General features: G+C 38.0%; 1 protein-coding gene across 7 annotated transcripts in view; it reads left to right on the forward strand.

Moving 5' to 3' along the window:
* ctnnd2a (catenin (cadherin-associated protein), delta 2a) overlaps positions 1–21380 on the forward strand; it is a 363719-nt gene that overhangs the window by 203163 nt on the left and 139176 nt on the right. For all 7 annotated transcript variants that reach the window (XM_047350531.1, XM_047350532.1, XM_047350528.1 and 4 more), the window contains 2 exons: positions 2202–2334; positions 7701–7874. In XM_047350531.1, the coding sequence (XP_047206487.1) occupies positions 2202–2334; positions 7701–7874 (307 nt within the window). The remainder of the gene's footprint in view (positions 1–2201; positions 2335–7700; positions 7875–21380) is intronic.

Raw genomic sequence — 21380 nt, forward strand, 5'->3', positions numbered from 1 at the left:
TGGGTCCAGGGGAAAAGAAAAGGGTTTTGCTGAGGTAGTGCAGGGAAAAGTTATTAAAATACATGTGAAAGGGGACCACTGCCCCTGTCTGCCAGTCAAGAGGCACTGTCCCCTACTCCCATGCAATGTTAGAGGCGTGTCAGCCATGACAGCCCCACAACATCCAGAGACTTGAGGAACTCGGGGCAGATCTCATGCACCCCAGAAGCCCTGCCACCACAGAGCCTTTTGACCACCTCGATGACTTCAGCCTGTGTGATGAATGAGTCCAACTCCAAGTCCCCAGTCTCTGCCCTCCACCAGGGAAGGTGTGACTGCAGGATTGGGAAGATCCTCAAAGTACTCCTTTCACTGCCCAAAAATGTCCCCCGTCAAGGTCTGCAGCTCCCCACCCCTACTGTAAACCTTGTTGGCAAAGCACTGCTTTCCTCTCTTGAGGCGCTGGATGGTTTGCCAGAATCCCTTTGAGGCCGACCGGTAGTCCTTCATGACCTCACCAAGCTCCTACAAGGCCCAAGATTTTGCCTCTGCTACTGCCCAGGCCGCGGCACGCTTGGCCTTACGGTACCCGTCACCTGCCTCAGGAGTCCCAGAAGTAAACCAGAACCAATGGGACTCCTTCTTCAGCTTGACGACATCCCTTAATACCAGTGTCCACCACCGAGTTCGGGGATTGTTGCCATTACAGGCCCGCAGACCTTATGGCCAAAGGTAAGGGCCAAGGTCCATGGCCTAACTTTAATGTGACAATGTAACAGTTATGTTAATAGTGGTGCAGCAGACTACACTAATGGCAGGAGAGGGGCTTCAAGCCATAACTCCAGCAGTCAGAGTCCATAGAAACCAAACATGTTCTGTGCCGAATAGAGATAGACCATTGGAGTGGAGCCGCGATGCCTACAAAGAGCCAATGGAAAAAGAGCATTTGTTCTGAGTGGTATGATAAATGTCTTGTTGCAAATGTGTTTGACTGTAATGTAGTAGTTTGAGAGTCTGTCACAGAAACATATGACATTGATTAGATGTTTTATGTACTTCCTTGAGTCTGACTCATATAGGTTACCTAAACAAAATTCTTTATGTTTTTGGTAATATTCTGTGGAGATACACCGATCAGACACGTGGTTTTGACAAGCATGTGCACCTTGACTGGTCAAGAAGGTCTAATCACAACAAAATATGTAGAACTGAGTAATCTGTCACCTTTTTACAAGAACAAGCATTACCGTCTTCAGCAATTTGAGCTACAGTAGCTTGTCTATTGGATCATACCAAACAGGTCAGCCTTTGCTCCCAACAAGCGTCAATGAACCTTAGCCACCCAGGATACTATCATAGGGTCATTCCTTTCCTCCCTAGGACCAGTTTTGTCACACACAGACCACTGAAGAGTGGGAACAAACCACAACAGGTGCGGTTTTGGAGAAGTTCAGACAGAATTATCCAGCTATCATAAATTGTTATTTGGGAGAGGCGCTTCAATTTTACGCATGCCAATTTCCCTGCTTGAAAAGGTTCACTTGGTGCCTATATTCCATCCACTAACAAGTATAGTGATAAAGAGATAATTAGAATTGTTCACTTCACCTTTCAGTGGTCATAATATTATCCCCAATCAGTGCATTTTATTTTGAATGAAATCTTTATCAGTCCCATCAAGATTGACAGAAGGTGGTTGTCATACCTGTTTTGTTTAATACATTAGGTGCCTTCATAACAAACATGGCATGATCTTGTGCAGCACCAAATACAGATTTTACTTTTTTAAACCAAAGTACAATCCTGCCCTTGTGAATTGTTTTCATACAAGACAATAGGGAGTTCTGTATTTTATTCAAACCATGTTTTTTGGGTCAACCAAGTTTCTGAAGTGAATTCATTACACATTTATTCAGTGTGTTGTATTTGTTCCTTTTTTATATATATAGGAGGGTGTTGCAACATTATTTGCATGTTTTGAACATTGGTTGTGTTCATTCCATTCTGAAAAGACTTTTCATTAGATACTGACACCAACCTTAAGAAAACTTTACTGAAAAAAATAAAAGGAGATAAAACTTATTTATAACACATAGCTTTTACAAATTTGGCAGCTATCAAAGCAATCGGTCAAGCACAATCTAGGCATACACGTCATGCTGTTCTGCCTTGATCGTAACAAAAAACTAAACATAGCCAGTAAAAATGTATTGTCTTTGCAGATGAGTTCTGGCATAGGGAGCTATGCCACTCTGTCTCCTAAGCGGCTGGCAGCTCACCACGCTTCTGACCAATACAAGATCTCACACGATCTCTACGCTACTGCAACACTACAGAGGCCTGGCAGTCTGGCAGGTGAGAGTTCACTTATTAAAATGAAGTAAATGTAACAGATTGCACCTAAAAAATGTGCTCTGAGTAGCTCATGTTGACAAAAATGGTTCACCTTATTGGTATTTCCTTCCGTTTCATCTATAAACCACACTTCTACATGAACCCTGATAAGTTGTTTGAAAGTATTCAGATAGTTTGGTAAAAATCTTCATCTCTTGGCATGAGTGATCTTAGTGAAAAAGAGGGTTTTCATTGCTTTATTTACTTTATTTTGTTCCTACCTTTTGAATTGCATTGTTAAGTTATTGGTAGAACATAACAAATTTTGTGTAGATTTAAGACCCTGAATGAAGTCGACCCCCCCCCCCCCCCCCCCCCAATTTTAATGAATTATCAGGAAAATTTGAAAAGTGAATAAGTGCTGCATTTCACACATCAACATTTTTAATTCATCTAAGTATTATTGATCTTTAACTTTATCCACTTGATGTTAAAGTTAAATAATTTTAGAGCCTTGTAATCACCAGATCTGTTCCTGCCAAAAAAATCTATTTAAATATCACTGAAGTAATTTTACCTTTGAACTTCAAAGGAGTCAGCAAAACACACTGTAACTGTCTCCTTGTAAAACTGAGCCACGCATTAAAAGAACTAATAATCACAATAGACAACAAGACAACCCAATCCATAAAAATACAAACACTCTCTGAATAGGTGTCAAAATCCTGGCCAAGTAATATGAAAAGGCATTAGTAATTGCCATAATTTTTCTGTCATTTAGAGTGCTCATAGTGATCACTGCGGTTATGTTTCTTTTTAGACCCAGCTCCTTGTATCTTGTCTTTGTGCCCTTTCATCGCTTTGTTGTACTTTTTTTTTTTCCTTCAAACTGTGTTGCAAGTTTGTTTAGCTTCTGCATTTAGAGAAAACTGTTCTCGTACTCGTCGTCTTCCGCTTTACCCGGGACTGGGTCGCGGAAGCAGCAGACTCAGCAGATATGCCCAGACGTCCCTCTCCCCAGACACCTCCTCCAGCTCCTCCGGGGGGAGCCCAAGGCGTTCCCAGGCCAGCCGAGAGACATAGTCCCTCCAGCGTGTCCTGGGCCGTTCCCTGGGCCTCCTTCCGGTGGGACGTGCCTGAAACACCTCCCGAGGAAGGTGTCCAGGAGGCATCCGGTATAGATGCCCGAGTCACCTCAACTGGCTCCTCTCGATGTGGAGGAGCAGCGGCTCTACTCCGAGCCCCTCCCGGATGGCCGAGCTCCTCACCCTATCTCTAAGGGAGTGCCCGGCCACCCTACGGAGGAAGCTCATTTCAGCCGCTTGTATCCGGGATCTCGTTCTTTCGGGCATGACCCAAAGTTCACGGCCATAGGTGAGGGTAGAAAACTGTTTTCTTGCCCATTTTGTGATTTGCTTTGTTCGCAATCCTAGATCTGGACATGTCTGCGAGAATCCAGCAGGGAATCCAGTGTAAATATGGTGTCGGATATGCCACACAAAATGAAGAGAAAACTATGCTTTTCACTGCTTCATAGGTTAATGTGCGAATGGTTAGATATGTTACTGTTTTTTGTTTTTGTTTTTTTTTTTGTTCTTCTTACACTCGGTACACAGCTGGCAAACATACAGGTCCTTCTCAAAATATTAGCATATTGTGATAAAGTTCATTATTTTCCATAATGTCATGATGAAAATTTAACATTCATATATTTTAGATTCATTGCACACTAACTGAAATATTTCAGGTCTTTTATTGTCTTAATACGGATGATTGTGGCATACAGCTCATGAAAACCCAAAATTCCTATCTCACAAAATTAGCATATTTAATCCGACCAATAAAAGAAAAGTGTTTTTAATACAAAAAACGTCAACCTTCAAATAATCATGTACAGTTATGCAATCAATACTTGGTCTGGAATCCTTTTGCAGAAATGACTGCTTCAATGCGGCGTGGCATGGAGGCAATCAGCCTGTGGCACTGCTGAGGTCTTATGGAGGCCCAGGATGCTTCAATAGCGGCCTTTAGCTCATCCAGAGTGTTGGGTCTTGAGTCTCTCAACGTTCTCTTCACAATATCCCACAGATTCTCTATGGGGTTCAGGTCAGGAGAGTTGGCAGGCCAATTGAGCACAGTGATACCATGGTCAGTAAACCATTTACCAGTGGTTTTGGCACTGTGAGCAGGTGCCAGGTCGTGCTGAAAAATGAAATCTTCATCTCCGTAAAGCTTTTCAGCAGATGGAAGCATGAAGTGCTCCAAAATCTCCTGATAGCTAGCTGCATTGACCCTGCCCTTGATAAAACACAGTGGACCAACACCAGCAGCTGACACGGCATCCCAGATCATCACTGACTGTGGGTACTTGACACTGGACTTCTGGCATTTTGGCATTTCCTTCTCCCCAGTCTTCCTCCAGACTCTGGCACCTTGATTTCCGAATGACATGCAGAATTTGCTTTCATCCGAAAAAAGTACTTTGGACCACTGAGCAACAGTCCAGTGCTGCTTCTCTGTAGCCCAGGTCAGGCGCTTCTGCCGCTGTTTCTTGTTCAAAAGTGGCTTGACCTGGGGAATGCGGCACTTGTAGCCCATTTCCTGCACACGCCTGTGCACGGTGGCTCTGGATGTTTCTACTCCAGACTCAGTCCACTGCTTCCGCAGGTCCCCCAAGGTCTGGAATCGGCCCTTCTTCCTCAGGGTCCGGTCACCTCTGCAGCGTTTTCTGCCACACTTTTTCCTTCCCACAGACTTCCCACTGAGGTGCCTTGATACAGCACTCTGGGAACAGCCTATTCGTTCAGAAATTTCTTTCTGTGTCTTACCCTCTTGCTTGAGGGTGTCAATAGTGGCCTTCTGGACAGCAGTCAGGTCGGCAGTCTTACCCATGATTGGGGTTTTGAGTGATGAACCAGGCTGGGAGTTTTAAAGGCCTCAGGAATCTTTTGCAGGTGTTTAGAGTTAACTCGTTGATTCAGATGATTAGGTTCATAGCTTGTTTAGAGACCCTTTTAATGATATGCTAATTTTGTGAGATAGGAATTTTGGGTTTTCATGAGCTGTATGCCAAAATCATCTGTATTAAGACAATAAAAGACCTGAAATATTTTAGTTAGTGTGCAATGAATCTAAAATATATGAATGTTAAATTTTCATCATTACATTATGGAAAATAATGAACTTTATCACAATATGCTAATATTTTGAGAAGGACCTGTAAATTCATTACTGCCAGCAAGAGGAGTGAAGTGTTGCTAGGATGTGCTCTTGACAAAATTATTATTATTATTTTTTTTTTTATCATGTAAAAATTTATACTGGTATTAACACAACAAACTGCCACATAAGTACCAATTGCACTGGCTATGTGTAGAATGTCAACAGGGTTACAGCTTTTCTAGCAGTCACTAAAAAATGGCATTACGTTTAGTGCTGGTCAGCACACACAGCTGGTCAGCATACACAGCAGCCCTTCTCTGGGTGTTTTTGGTGAAATCTATGCAAAATAAAATAATTGGCATATAAATAAATAAGCAGAACTAAAAACACGAATAAAAATAAATTGTATTTATTAAAAAAACTGACAATATTTTCCCAACATCTATTATTGTTGTTAACGATACATTGTTAGGTTTAGCTGTAAACACACAATTGTGAGGTGTCAAAGGACAACATTTGGTTTTTACACATTCTCCTTTCCTAATATTTCACCAAGTGAAATATTTTGGAGGGGAATATTTCTTTTCATCTGAAATTCTCTTTCCTTTGAAACAAAGAGGTCTGTACTTAGACAAGTGGGCCCTTGTGAAACACAAAATAAATGAATAGTGAAATAAAACTAACTCCAAGATAAAAGGCATGTGTAGAGGGAAGACAGCTGGGATGAGTCATGGTATTAATGGGTGTGTCTATGAATCTAATTCCTGCTCCTTCACAAATAGTCTCATTATTCCTCTTTATTCTGGCTTCTTTTTTCTTATTCTTTAAAATCTATTATTTTTTTAAAGTCCAAAGTTAGAGTATCACTTTAATGCTTGTTTTATTCTTTAACTATGCTTTTTAGTTCTTTGTAACCATGGCCAGTAAAGTTATGCAGTACTTGCGGTTGTATATATTCTAGGTTGCTTGTTTCACATGATTAAAAATACTGTTCAAAACGGGATATTTAGGGTAAACGCTACTTTCTGATCCTAACCTCTGCTGTGGAACTAAGCTGCAACAGTAATTACCCAACAAGCTACTGTATCTGTTTGAGTCTTCTGGGATGACAAAATGCCTCACGTGCTTTGGTTTCTGATAAGATTTGTCAGCTTCAGTGGGTTTCTTTACATAGAGGCCTGAATCTTGAAGCATTGCCCCTTCCTCCTGTGGAAAATCCTTGTCACACAATTTGCAGTCCTCAGAGGACTAATATGATATGATAAGACATTAGTTCCACTGGACTGTTTCTTTCTCTGTCACTCAGAGCTATTGTACGTGTCTGTTTGTGTGATCTCATTTTATCTCCTGCCATGTCAGCTCAGCCCTCATGACTTGTCTTTGTATTCCCTGAGTGTGCCCCTTTTCAGCCATTTTTCTAATTTTATTTATCTTTTTTGTTTTCAGAGCAGGGGCATGGTCTTACATTTGTTCTGCTGTGTGGTGAACAAATGCTTGTCGTCAATTTTTTTCCTTGCCCTGTGTCTGTGGGATTCCTGCCAAACACAGCGAGGGGACATTGCATCTCATTATTTTCCAGCTGACAAAAAGCAATGTGTTCTATGCAGATTAAAAAAAAGGAAAAACAGACACATCATTCTCTCGCTTTCTGTCTCTCTCAATCTCTCTGTCTTCTCCTATCCTTTTAGTTGTGATGCGTGTTTCCATTTGTGTGTGTGTTTATGATTTAATGCAGTTCTAACCCACTTGTTTTCCTGTAAATCACAAAAGCTTACCTACTGACAGTCATGCTCACACACAAACACACATCATCTAATGCTTAGCTTTTCCCATCAGCAAAATAAAAGTGCAGTTTACAAATGTACAGGTCAGACAGACAGGTTAACTTTAGAAGTTTTTTGTTGTGGAGGCCATGTTCTTTTTATTTGTTTCCTGTTTACCTTCTTCTCTTATCTCCTCTATCCATCTGTTGCTACAGTCATTTGTGAATAATCTTCATTTTTCTCTTGAAATCCAGTCTGTCTTGCTTGCCTCTTTGCATCATCTATGACTTCACTATCCTTTTTTCTTCCTTGTTCTGTCTCCATCTCACATTGCAATGTACTAACTCAATTGCCTCTAAATCGCCTCCTTCAACAATGCTTACATCTATTTTATTATATTTAGTTTTATCCCTTTCATTCTATCAATGTGAGTTACAAAACTTTTACCCTTCTTTTATACAGGCTCTCGTGGCTCCTACAGTAGTCAACACAGTCAAGAAACTCTTCGGCCCTTAGGGTCCCCCGAGCACCACATAGACCCTATCTATGAGGAACGTGTCTATCACAACAAGGGCCCTATGAGGAGCCTTAGTCAGAGTCAGGGACCAGACACAGGCCCTTACCGTAACAGCACTGGTAAAGTACTTCCTTCAGTTGTTTAAACAGTTACACTTATATTGTTTTCATTGAGTGTTTTTATTTTTATTTACCATGTAATAACCTTCTAAATGACTTTATTCTAAATATGTTTTCACCCTAAACTAACACTTTGACAAGTAACACCTGAATATTTAAGATCAGTCAAGAACAATTTGTTCATGTTGACTGAATATACAGGTCCTTCTCAAAATATTAGCATATTGTGATGAAGTTCATTATTTTCCATAATGTCATGATGAAAATTTAACATTCATATATTTTAGATTCATTGCACACTAACTGAAATATTTCAGGTCTTTTATTGTCTTAATACGGATGATTTTGGCATACAGCTCATGAAAACCCAAAATTCCTATCTCACAAAATTAGCATATTTCATCCGACCAATAAAAGAAAAGTGTTTTTAATACAAAAAACGTCAACCTTAAAATAATCATGTACAGTTATGCACTCAATACTTGGTCGGGAATCCTTTTGCAGAAATGACTGCTTCAATGCGGCGTGGCATGGAGACAATCAGCCTGTGGCACTGCTGAGGTCTTATGGAGGCCCAGGATGCTTCGATAGCGGCCTTTAGCTCATCCAGAGTGTTGGGTCTTGAGTCTCTCAACGTTCTCTTCACATTATCCCACAGATTCTCTATGGGGTTCAGGTCAGGAGAGTTGGCAGGCCAATTGAGCACAGTGATACCATGGTCAGTAAACCATTTACCAGTGGTTTTGGCACTGTGAGCAGGTGCCAGGTCGTGCTGAAAAATGAAATCTTCATCTCCATAAAGCTTTTCAGCAGATGGAAGCATGAAGTGCTCCAAAATCTCCTGATAGCTAGCTGCATTGACCCTGCCCTTGATAAAACACAGTGGACCAACACCAGCAGCTGACACGGCACCCCAGACCATCACTGACTGTGGGTACTTGACACTGGACTTCTGGCATTTTGGCATTTCCTTCTCCCCAGTCTTCCTCCAGACTCTGGCACCTTGACTTCCGAATGACATGCAGAATTTGCTTTCATCCGAAAAAAGTACTTTGGACCACTGAGCAACAGTCCAGTGCTGCTTCTCTGTAGCCCAGGTCTGGGGAATGCGGCACCTGTAGCCCATTTCCTGCACACGCCTGTGCACGGTGGCTCTGGATGTTTCTACTCCAGACTCAGTCCACTGCTTCCGCAGGTCCCCCAAGGTCTGGAATCGGCCCTTCTCCACAATCTTCCTCAGGGCTCGGTCACCTCTTCTCGTTGTGCAGCGTTTTCTGCCACACTTTTTCCTTCCCACAGACTTCCCACTGAGGTGCCGTGATACAGCACTCTGGGAACAGCCTATTTGTTCAGAAATTTCTTTCTGTGTCTTACCCTCTTGCTTGAGGGTGTCAATAGTGGCCTTCTGGACAGCAGTCAGGTCGGCAGTCTTACCCATGATTGGGGTTTTGAGTGATGAACCAGGCTGGGAGTTTTAAAGGCCTCAGGAATCTTTTGCAGGTGTTTAGAGTTAACTCGTTGATTCAGATGATTAAGTTCATAGCTCGTTTAGAGACCCTTTTAATGATATGCTAATTTTGTGAGATAGGAATTTTGGGTTTTCATGAGCTGTATGCCAAAATCATCCGTATTAAGACAATAAAAGACCTGAAATATTTCAGTTAGTGTGCAATGAATCTAAAATAAATGAATGTTAAATTTTCATCATGACATTATGGAAAATAATGAACTTTATCACAATATGCTAATATTTTGAGAAGGACCTGTAGATCAAGAACCTGGCTGTGTAGAAAAATAATAGATGGAGCTGAAATTAACTATCATAAGCAGAACTATTTATGTTCTAAATATCAATATGTTTATTTTCCTTAATTCAGTTCCTTCTTATTCCAGTTTTTGAAGTTGTGTCAAGACCTTTTTAGTGTTTTACATTTGTGTTTTTATTTATTTCTTTTTTATAATTTTTCATTTACTGTTTGTTTCTCCTGTTTACAACTGTCAGTTTATTTTAGTGAAATACTTTTGTTGGATTTATTTTAAATCTAAGAAAAGCTGAGTTCTGCAAGCTGGTCCCGTAGAAATACTAGCTATCACTGTCTACCAGTCAAGTTTTGAAAAAGTAATACTAAAGTACTTCCCCCTGTGTTGATTTGTGATGCCAGTAGCTTGTAGTACAAACAGCCTGATGTGTTATTCACAAAGCAGAACCACTGCATGGACAATGCAAGATGTCAACCCACACAAGGGCTCATACTTTATGGGTTCAGATGGTTGGTCAGCTCTACATAAGAGGCTCAGCACATAAAGGTATCACCAGTTTCTATCTTGAAGAGGTAATTTCACATAGAAAATCTGATACAGCCTCAAACATTTTATTTGCCCAAAAAAAAAAGAGGTCATTTCCAACTGTGTGATTTTGCTTGATTTTTACTCCTAAAAAGCATTTCTACATTCAGGATGTTCATTTTAATATCTGTTTACCTGTTTTCTTTTCTCTCATTCCTACACATTTCTAGAAACTGTACCCAATGGTCAACTTTAGAAACGACATAATGGAGAATAAAAAAAATAGGAGCCACATAAATTTGCAATGACAAATACAAATTTCTTTCATTTGTAATAAAACACAGTAGGACACATTTTCTATCAAATCCACACAGTCATTTTTACAGATTCCTCCACAACTACATTGTTGCCTGCAATGTATTTTTAATATGCTCTCAATGAGCTTATCTCAATATGAGTTTTGGTACGCCATGTTAATCCCATTATGGTATCATAGTAACATAAAAAGTTTGCCACACCACATTCACATCTTCCTCTGTATCATTCACCAACCTAGACTAAATCACTATCCTTAGCATGTGGGTCAGAATTACAGCAATACATATGCAGTCATAGAGTTTGCCAATCTCTGTCTCAAAAGAAGTGGTAGTCTTTAAGCCTCGAGCATTTTTTTTTTCTAAAAAACATTTTAGTCTTCCTCTAATATGGAGGAATTCAAACAGTGTCAATATCTGAAGAAAATAGACTGTAGAGTGATGGTATTTTGTTTTCAAACAGCAATATATTAAATAAATTGGATCCAGAAATATTTAAGCAGAATGTACTGTACCATACCATTCCACCTTTGCAATTGGCAAAGAAAAGAAAATGAGACAAGTTAAAAGAAGAATGTAGCATTTTCCATAATTCAATTTGGCCTTAATAATAAAAGTAAGAAAACCCTCATAGCAAATGTGTACTGCAGCTCCAAAAATCAACAGAGTGCTTTTTAGATACATGCAACTAATAAGGCTTTTGTAAAGCAACTCTCTATGATGTAGGTTTTGATTAATTTTCCAGGTTGTTTCCATTAAATTCACTAAACTATTGCTATAAACCTAATTCACTAATATATCTGTACTTTTAGCTAATTCAGCATTAAATCAACAAACCAAAAATGAACATCACACTGTATTCTCTGTGCCACTGAATTGAAGACTTGGTCTTAATGCACCGTGTTTAAAGTCATGTGCGTACTATATGCAATGAAAAGCTGTCTAATAGGGATTCATAATGCACTGAGTGATGGCACATAATGAACTGATAAGGGTTGTGCTGACATAGTGAGCGGTAAGTCATTAATTATGTCAGTGCCTTTTCTTGGCAATGGCAAGCTCACGTTATTGGTTCATTAAGCTGGCATGGATCAATGTAATTAATACTATAAGTCATTCTCCTGCTGAAGAGGGAAGAGATGTTTCTGTGGGTGTTCAGCACCAAGTTTTAATCAGTAGGTCTATATTGTTTTATTTAATGCCAGCAAAGAACAGTATTTCTATGCACTTTTAAAAATTAGATGTGTTACATATTGTCCAACAAAAATGAATTTGAAGGAGGAACAGGAAAAAAACTGAAACAATAGTAATACATCTTTTATAGATTTTATATCATTCAATATATTTACTAGATTATTTATAATATGTGTGATACTTTTGACTTTGCAGACCCATTTGAATCCTGGCTGACCTATCATTATATTTTTTGCCCACCAGGTACAAAAAGCATAATGCAACTGTTTTTCAAGCAATGCATTGAAAAATATTACTATCAAGACATGTATTATATCCTTAAAGATGGGACAAGTTTGTGTGTGTGTGTGTATATGCACCACCAAAGGTCTTCCTATCTAGCATGACGGCTAAACCATTTCCTGTTTACACAGCAAACAAAACAACCACGAGTTAAATCTTTTCTCCTTAATCTTCAAACTGATTTTACTTGACATAAAAAATCTGATGCATGGGCCTTTCTTCCAATTTCTACACTCTCAAAGGTCAACTGTTTAGGCAACCACTGGAAATTTAGCAGCATATAGGCTGAGACATTATGAATTTGATAGTCATTTACTTCGTTAGATAGACAACTTTGGACAGATCCTCATTTATTAAATTCAATACACTGAATTACAGTACAATACAGTAATATATGGATTGGATTATTGTGTTATTACACTCTATTGGTTAGATTTTATTGTGCTGTGTGTACTGTGCTTTAAAACTTAGCTTTACACTTTCTACTTCAAGCCTTAGACAAACTAAAACTAAACTTAAACTTTTATATTCATAAAACCTACAGTAAATTAACTTATGTATGCATGCAAAGTATCTGACTCTAATGAAAGGTACTGCATACAGCTACATGTTTCTACAGAATTGTTTCGTGCAATTTTATTGTCTTTATTTTTTTGGATGTCCTAAAGCCTGATATAAAGTTAGGTAAAACTGAACTTAAAGACCATTTTTCTTGTCAGCCCACCAGAGGGGTATCTAAAGATGATTTATGTTGGTGGATCAAATACTTCCTAAATCCTTTTACTTTTCTGTTCAATATAGTCAGCAAATACACAAATTTCTGCACTTGTTGTATGAATATGTCTGTTTTGTGACATGTGTAATGCATGTGTGTAGGCAGCAATGCTAAGTATTTCATTCTTCAGTAAAACTAGGGCAGTGCCCAAGAGAACTACAGGTTAATGTGGCCTATTTTAAGCAATTATTCCTACTTGGCCACAGTGTCTCCACTGTACACATGCATTCAAATTATTCAGATGCAATACAGGATGAGTGATGCTTCTCCTTCACAGCCTTGTATGTTCCAAAGGGTTTTTCTTTTTTACTTCCACATATAAAGTCTTACATTCTCCATCTACATAGTGAACTCATTCATTTTGCTACTACTTCTGATTTTTGTCTCTTTCAGTATGTTTTGTACCCACATTGTCTACTCTCATTGTAATTTCTTACCTCTTGTCTGACCTCCTGTCACTGTTTTCTGATTTTTTTTTTTTTTTTTTTAAATAATCTTTCATCTTGCATTACCTTTGTGCTTCCAGTTTTTATGTAATGAAAATTGTCTTGGCTCGTATTAATGACTCTGACCACTGAGAATAACAGTCTGAATTGATGTGGCTCTTTTTCTCCTTAATGGCTTATCATTAGGTCTGCATGTGGCCCAGGTAGTGGCAATTTGAATTAGTTGTTTCAGTGCCACTATTAATTATCAGGTGCTTCTTTTAGCAAGGTTGACTTACTGGTATTGATAAGATTTCCACATTTAAGTCCACTACCCACTAACAATTAATAATCCAGAAAACATTTAAACAAATATCAAAAAACACAAAACTTTGCTTTTTAAATCCTTTTTGTTTAGTTGTTAAATTAAGCATGTTTTGCAAATGAGGCCCTTACACAGATATGCTGGTTGAAGTTAACTATAAATTATATTCCATAAACTGAGGATTGTGTCTTTAGATCTAATTTCATGTCTGTGTAAGTTCTAGAAAGTGTTTTTCAACGTTCAAGTCGATCTTTCTGTTACATGCATTACACTGTATACTTGTCTTTCCATGACAATATAGCATAGCTTAGAAGTTAGGTTGGAGAACTAACACTATACAGCCCCTGAAACAGAAGATCTTCTCGTGTTATCTGTAATTGTGTAATTGTGTGTTTGAATCATTTTTGATTGAATTTGAAGCATTCACTGGTGTGATTGTGCACAAACAAGGAGAGACTGAAATATGTGGAGGATTTTACATCAGACCATTAAACCAATCCCCTTTCCCCTTTAAATTAGTTTTTTCTTCTTTAATGAGATCTAACATCCTAATGAGGGGGGCAGAAAAGAGAGGGTGATAGAGAAGAGAGATGAAAGACAAAAAAACAAGCCCAAGAGAGCATCAGCTCAGAGATAACCGAGGAAAAGGTGCACACATCTAACATACATCTATTGGCCAGGAGGCAGAGAAAGTTCAAAACTCCTCCTAAATATGGAAAGTGACAGATCCCTGCAATGAAAACAAAGATAAAGGAAAGGCTCACTTTCATGTGGCACATGTTCTTTGCTGCCCAGGCCTGATTTATCATACTAATTATGATCTATTAAGCTGGTGTGTCTTTGAGTATATTTTTGTCACTCCTTTTAAGTTGATGGAGGTTTAAAGATTCAAAGAGGTTTCTGTGATTGTATATGCTATCACTCACATGTATGTCAAAATGTATATAAACTAGTATACTCTGCATACACATTTCAACAGAAATCAGTTACATGCAAATCTCATTTTTGGTTTTTAACAGTAGAAAAACTGAGCAGAAAGGGATATAGATAATACATTTTTATGTTATATTTCTGCGGATGCAAACAGAGTTTTCATATTGTGTCGTCTTATTTTCACATCTGGCATGTGTCAAAATGAGGTGAGATCCTTCCCTGCATCACTGGAGAAATTAATTAAACCCTCACAATTAAATCAATGAAATATTAATCAGTAAATATTCACATTCTAAAGCTGTGAAGTCTGGGAGGCACATTTGGAGTTATGTATTCTCTTTTCATTTGCAGAAGTGTATCACTGATTGAGGCTAAAAGAAAAAGGATGATTTCTTTAAAAACCATGTTAGCCATATATCAATGATTGTGGATGGAATTATGTTTTTTAAATTGTATGATTGCTGAATAGAAATGCAATAAGGTTTGAGTTTTTATAATCGTAAGTGCTACTGCATTTTGTGATCAACTACATGTGTAAGAAAAGTACTTATAATCACTTGTGATGTATGAACAAGAAAGAATGATGTTGAAGTAATGGTTTTAAACTGTGATTGGAGAAAATGTTGCAACTAAAAATTTGAGCAGCACCAATGTAATAAATAAAGCCTATGTTCAAGAGGAAGTGTATTGTTGAGTGAGACAGGAAAAAAGCAGATGTTGAGGAATTGGGGAAGTGAGAGTTGTAGCTTACAGTACAAGGCTGATGACTGAGGTGAGAGCCAGATCAGAGGAGAGATCAGCAGACGGCTCAGGACTGAGGTGATGATGGCATATCTGATGTGAAGCGCACGACTTGGGGAATTCCAAAGAATAGATCACCTTATGGCACGGGTGACCAATGGGACAGCCATGGCAACAACCACTGGCCAATAAGCACAAAGTTTGGTGAAAATGTTCTATAAAATGGGTAAGAATAGAGGAACTACCAGTTGTTTCCTCGAAGAAGACCAGCAAACAAGATCGGATGGAGAAATACGCTACATATGAATCAGAGGACAGGAGACTCAGCCCCTCTGATAATTCTGCATTGAAGAGGATCAACCCATGTGCCCTGAAAGGACTGTGGCTCATAATTGAGAATTTGATTTCATCTACTGCATTTTTACCCAGACAACTGAAGTGAACTTGATCAGTGAGCTACTGACTGCTCTGAGTTTCAGGCTTATGGAAGTCCAGAACCAACCTCAATCATACCTCAAGGGTTTCCTTCAACCCTTCAGCCTCTGGAAGTCAGTAACTATTGAGACACATGACAATGACATTTCTGGTTGTACTTAACTGAATATCAGTAATAGACCCTCGAGACCTGGAGCATCAGTGCCTGTTTGCTTAGAGGAAGAAAACAAAAGATTTTAGTTGTCATTCCACCCAAGAAAATCTATTTGTTGCCTCCCGAAGAATTCATCTCCACCGTGTGCATGAATGAGTCTCTGTCTTCAAAGCCTCCTCTCCATACTCACTAGTTTCAGCATCAGGGAAAGATAGGTTAAGTTGATTGCTTCCTTTCTGTTTTTCAGTTCATGTGTTGCTGAATTTAAGCTGTTACTGAACCCTGCAAGAGCGTTACTAATTAAAGAAAGCATATGAAATCTAGATAAATTGTGGACAGTCAATTATTTGAGTCACCTTATTTTTGTTTTTTTGTTAGTACCATGTCACTTAAATCAACCTAACCCATATACCAAGTGCAAGTTGTAAAATTAGGGAATGAACAGCCGTTAACAGAAATGACTGTTGAGAGTTGGATGACTACTGTGGGCTACTTGGTTATTCAAACCACCAGCTGAGGAAGGGTGAGACTTCTGGATGTAGGCTGTTAGAAGTTAGGTGTGTCATTTTCTGACACCAGTTCAAACAGATCTTTCAGTAAACTTGCTTAGTGAGACCTTTCAGGTTTAGGGAAGTCCGGACCCGTCGGATGGAGAGCTGGATTGAGTAATCTTCTCAGAAAAAGGGAAGTAGGAGGGAGCGGTTAGCTCATCGGACAACAAAACATGTGTAGGTCCTTGAGAAGCAGTAATGTGTTAGTTTTAACATATAAAGAGGTCCAAACGTTTCTGGCACACCTTCACCAACCTCCAAGGTGCATGGAGAAGGTAAACGAACTGCTAAGATGAAAACTTTAGCTACACTTGAAGTACTTGGAACAGACTTTATTGACAGACCAAGGCATTTTGACTTGCGGCCTTCTTCAGAGTCATTACAAATAACCACACAACTTGTATTTAAATAGAAAGTAAAATCCAGCAAAACGTTTAATAAACCAATCACATGTTATTAGTTTCATATAAAAAAATCATTACACAAACAAAAAATAAATGAGATGTTTCTAATCAACCGATTAAGTTTGAGTTCATAAGACTACACCAGAATCAGACACTGCTACATCGACTAAACCAAGATGTGCCACTAAAGATTGGCCCAGTCCAACCATAACAAACTGGAATTGGTCAAAAAAAAGTTGGCCAAAACCTAATCCTTTTGTCACAGTTTCTACTGTACCCAGGCTCATGCTTTTTAGATCACTGTGTTAGTCTCCTAAATTACAGCCATGCTCTTAACCCAGTGTGTGAGATTGAAAATAAACTCTGATCATTGGTTGAGCAATTTAAATTGCTAGTACTAGGGTCAGTAATTGTCGGAGTCATTTGCTGTCAGACCAACAAAAGCTTGATATTGTTAATCTGCCCCTTGCTCTTTGTGCTTTATGAGGTAAAGTAATTATCAGGATTTGACTCCAGAATTATGTGAGTGTTTGTTAGGCTTCAAATGAAACATTGGATTGTTACAAATTTTGAGAAAATTAATTGAACACCAAACACAGTAGCTATGAATAACAGTCCTTTGCAGAATGGTCTGCTGAGTATTTACTGAATATATCCTCCTTGCAGAATAATCAGTAGTTAAAAAATGAATAAATGTTTGTTCCAAATATGGGTCATTGCACCCCTTCTCCAATTCCTACCCCCATTTTGTAACAATGCTTTGTCATTTCATCCCAGCCTGTTTTCTTTTGTACCTTTGATAAACTGTGGGGATAAACAAGGACAAAATAATCAAAATTATTTTAGAATTTGATTTATTTTCTATTATTTTCTGAAGATTTCATATTACACTTTATTTCATTTTGACCTGAGTCAGCTGGCTCATGTAAAATAATACAAATTATAGCCACTGATGAGCACCTGTTGGTAGAAATGATTTATTGGTATAATATCATGTCCTTAATGTAGATTATGAATAAAGTATACACAATTGTTTTCAATTTTATGGTTACTAAATGTATGAAGCGTCCCAAACATAAGTAATGAATGCATGGTCAGTATGTGGCAAACAGCTCCTTTTTAATACCCAAATAAACAAGATACCAAAAGTATGAAAAGGTCAAGGCTTTCAGTGACCACTTAAATATATTTACAGTCTCAGGAGCTCATCTAGTTTTTTTTTTATTTTTATATATATATAAATAGCAGTCAATTAGATATTTAAAAGTATAAGTTGTGTCTTTCAGTATGCAACAGTAGATTTTTATAAGATATTCTCATAAATAACATACATTTATTTATTTTGGCTGAGAGACACTTTACAAACATTTCAATAAATCATAACGAATTATTTTCCAAAAAAGTCAATTTTAAAGAAACATACAGGGAATGCAGTTTTATGTTGATTGTGTGAATTCAAGTCTTCTTGTCAGTTTGTGTTGGTTGTAAAAAGATCACTGAGCACTCAAGGAGCACTCTTAAAAGATTTTGGAAGAAACATATCAGTTACTGAAGCGTGTCACTCACTTGGCTCTTAGTCGTATCCAATCAGACTGGTCTTGTTTGTCAGCGAAACACTAAAATGAGCTCGCTGTTGAAAGTACAGGAGTTAAGAGTTGTTGGCTTTATTTGGAAAACTGTTGAACTTAGTGAATGTTTACCCTGTGGTAATGTAGTTTTCTGTTTACTAAAAGTCAGTCCAATCTCCGTTTAATTATTGAGGCAAAAAAAAGAACAACGGTAAACGGAAGAAATAATGTAAGTTAAAACTGCTGAGTTTATTTTCAATAGATAAAACAAATAAAATGCTTTCCAAATTGTATGTTTTGACCTTATATCCAACACTATTTAACACTAAAAGCATGTTTGTTCCCATTGAATCCAGTTGAATTACTATGCTGTTGTCAAAACTTGTACAATAGCCCGCGTTCCTGCCGAGGCCTCAAAGCCTAATTACAAACTCAATGCCTCTGACTTACATGACAGATCAGCACAATTTTCTCCCTGGGAGAACATATGACATTTTCCTCACCCCACCCAGGTCTTTCATAATGGAATAGAAATTGAAGGTCCATGCATATGCCAATAACAACAAACGTTGGCACAAAGCACAAACAAACACACACGCCTCCATTTTGTAGTATCTTAGTTTACATAATTTTCATATTCTCCGGTTTCACCTTCTGTAATGTAATAACAGTTAGAAGGAGTATGATTTTTTATTGTGCTCTCAGAAATTTTGCAGCTCTTTTCTCCTTAATATTTTTTTTTACAGTTTGTTGCAAACGCTGTAAACTATAACTTCGGCTCCCTCCTTATAAGCCCATTGTTATTTGCAGCCCTACTTTCCTCACAAGGGCATTATATAGAACATTGAATGGTCATGTTCGTATGTTTGGAGCACATGTTTTTATAATTTGAATGTGGCAATAACAAAACAAAACCCTAAATCAAGGCTAACATCTTTGCACACACATTACGCTCTGTTTAAGTTGATAAAATCCTTTTCTTCTGTACCCAGTTTGTCCTGTTCAGAGTTAAATGCAGGATACGTCCTGAAGAGGTTCAAGTTATTCACAGACATTTTAGACAAACATCTATGAAATGTCCAACTCAGCAGTCTGCAAACTTTATTACCACAAGAGCCATTTGTTCTCTCTTCCACCAAAGAAAAATAGTCAGGAGCTCCAAAAGATGACACACATCTAATAAACTTTTACATTTTTCTTATTTTTTTGAATTATTTTACCTTTGACAATAATTGAATTTAACAAACAGAAGTGCATTGTGCGTGTGTAGGCCTACTTAAAAATAAATTTAACACTGAACTATGCAGGCCTTGTTAAGTCCTTCTCGTATTTGTATCAAATTAAAATAAAACGTAGCCCACTTTATCATAAAAAAAGTGATACCCAATTAAATGCTAGTGTTCATACATGTTTAATGTGACCTCTGTTTTTGAAGCTCTATGCTGATCTTCCCTATGCTGGATTGATTCCAAACATGATTATTTGAACAGCTTCCCCCTCCTTACGATCTCATGGGCTGCCAAATAACTAGCAGCTGTAGGTGAGTTTGGAGAGTTGATACACTCCTTGAAAGTATGTTTGCTCTGCTCAACCTTCCATAGTGGTTCCGAAATAGCTCTCTTTTGCTTATCTTCAGTTGGGTGCTTTTCAAAAAATGCTTTGTGCTTGTTTTGAACATCTTTTAATGTTACATTTTTTATTGTTTGCCAATTTCTCGCCACATATCAAGCACACAAATAAGCCAGCGTCGTTGGCAGTGAAGGCAAAGCTATCTGTCCATGGAAAATTAAACTCTGTTTTCTTCTGAGATTCTTCTTTTGGGGATGTATTCATGGTTAGCTTCAAGTGGGGGTTGCAACTTCAAGAAGCCATGTATATTTTGATTGACCTCGATTGATTTTGATTAAAAGCATTTTAAAATTTAACATTCATGTATCACCTCAAACTCCAACATGCTTATGCATCAAAAGGATATTATATATATATATATACATATATATATATATATATATATATGTATATATATATTTTTTTATTTTTTTATTTATATATATATATATATATATATATATATATATATATATATATATATATATATATATTTATATATATATATATTTTTATATATATTTTTCCTTTTGTCATAGTTATTGTAACATGCATATATTTGGATATTAGTTCACAATCCAGGCATCAAAACATCCCCTTATAATTAAAAATATGCTCAGACACTCAAAGTGACTTTGCAAATCCATATTTATGTGGCCATTTAAGATTAGAATAACCGTCCAGTGAAAAACGTCGCCTTCACTATTGTCCATTAAAAGCATAATCATTTTGTAGAAAACACTGGCCTGAAGCCCCTGCTGTGTCTTAAGTGGTGAACTCTGAGAAATAGCTTGCATTTTCCCCACATTAAACCAAGTCTCCTACAGGTTCAACATTACAAAATATAGTATACCTATTGCACTATAATTACAAGGAAGGGCATTTCTGGAAGATCCACATGCACTAGTGCCTCCAGCTTAGGAACATCAAGAGCTGTGTGTTGGCTGAAAGGCTCTCCCAGGGATAAAAAGAGAGAAAAAGTCATCCTTACTCACATCCAAGCTGTGTGTGTGTGTGTGTGTGTGTGCGTGTGTGTGTGTGTGTGTGTGTGTGTGTGTGTGTGTGTGTGTGTGTGTGTGTGTTGGTCATACTTAGCTTTGGCAAGCATATTTTATGGCAACTTTAAGTGAGACTGTTTATACACATTGAATGACCTGTATGATACAATCATGCAGATTCAGTTAACATCAGTCGCTTGCATATTTAGAAACTCTTGTTTGTGCACCCTAGCATTGATGTGAGTTTATGTAAGATGTATAAACTGTACTGAGGGTTTTGTGTAATCGTGCTGAGCACTGAAGCATGTCGAGTAGAAGGACATGTCCTCAGCTCTGATCACATAGTCTACTACAACCACAACAGAGGGGGGAAGGAGAAAGTTAGACAGACAAGGGGTTGTTAGCGAAGAAAGGGGGAGATGAACATGAAATGAAGTGATGATGGACAGAGAATGACAGACAAAAAGCATGGGAGCAAAGAATGTGTAAGCCACAGCAATGAGAGGGAGGGCT

This window comes from Girardinichthys multiradiatus, chromosome 21, assembly GCF_021462225.1.
Source record: "Girardinichthys multiradiatus isolate DD_20200921_A chromosome 21, DD_fGirMul_XY1, whole genome shotgun sequence".
In the NCBI taxonomy this organism is placed as follows: Eukaryota; Metazoa; Chordata; class Actinopteri; order Cyprinodontiformes; family Goodeidae; genus Girardinichthys; species Girardinichthys multiradiatus.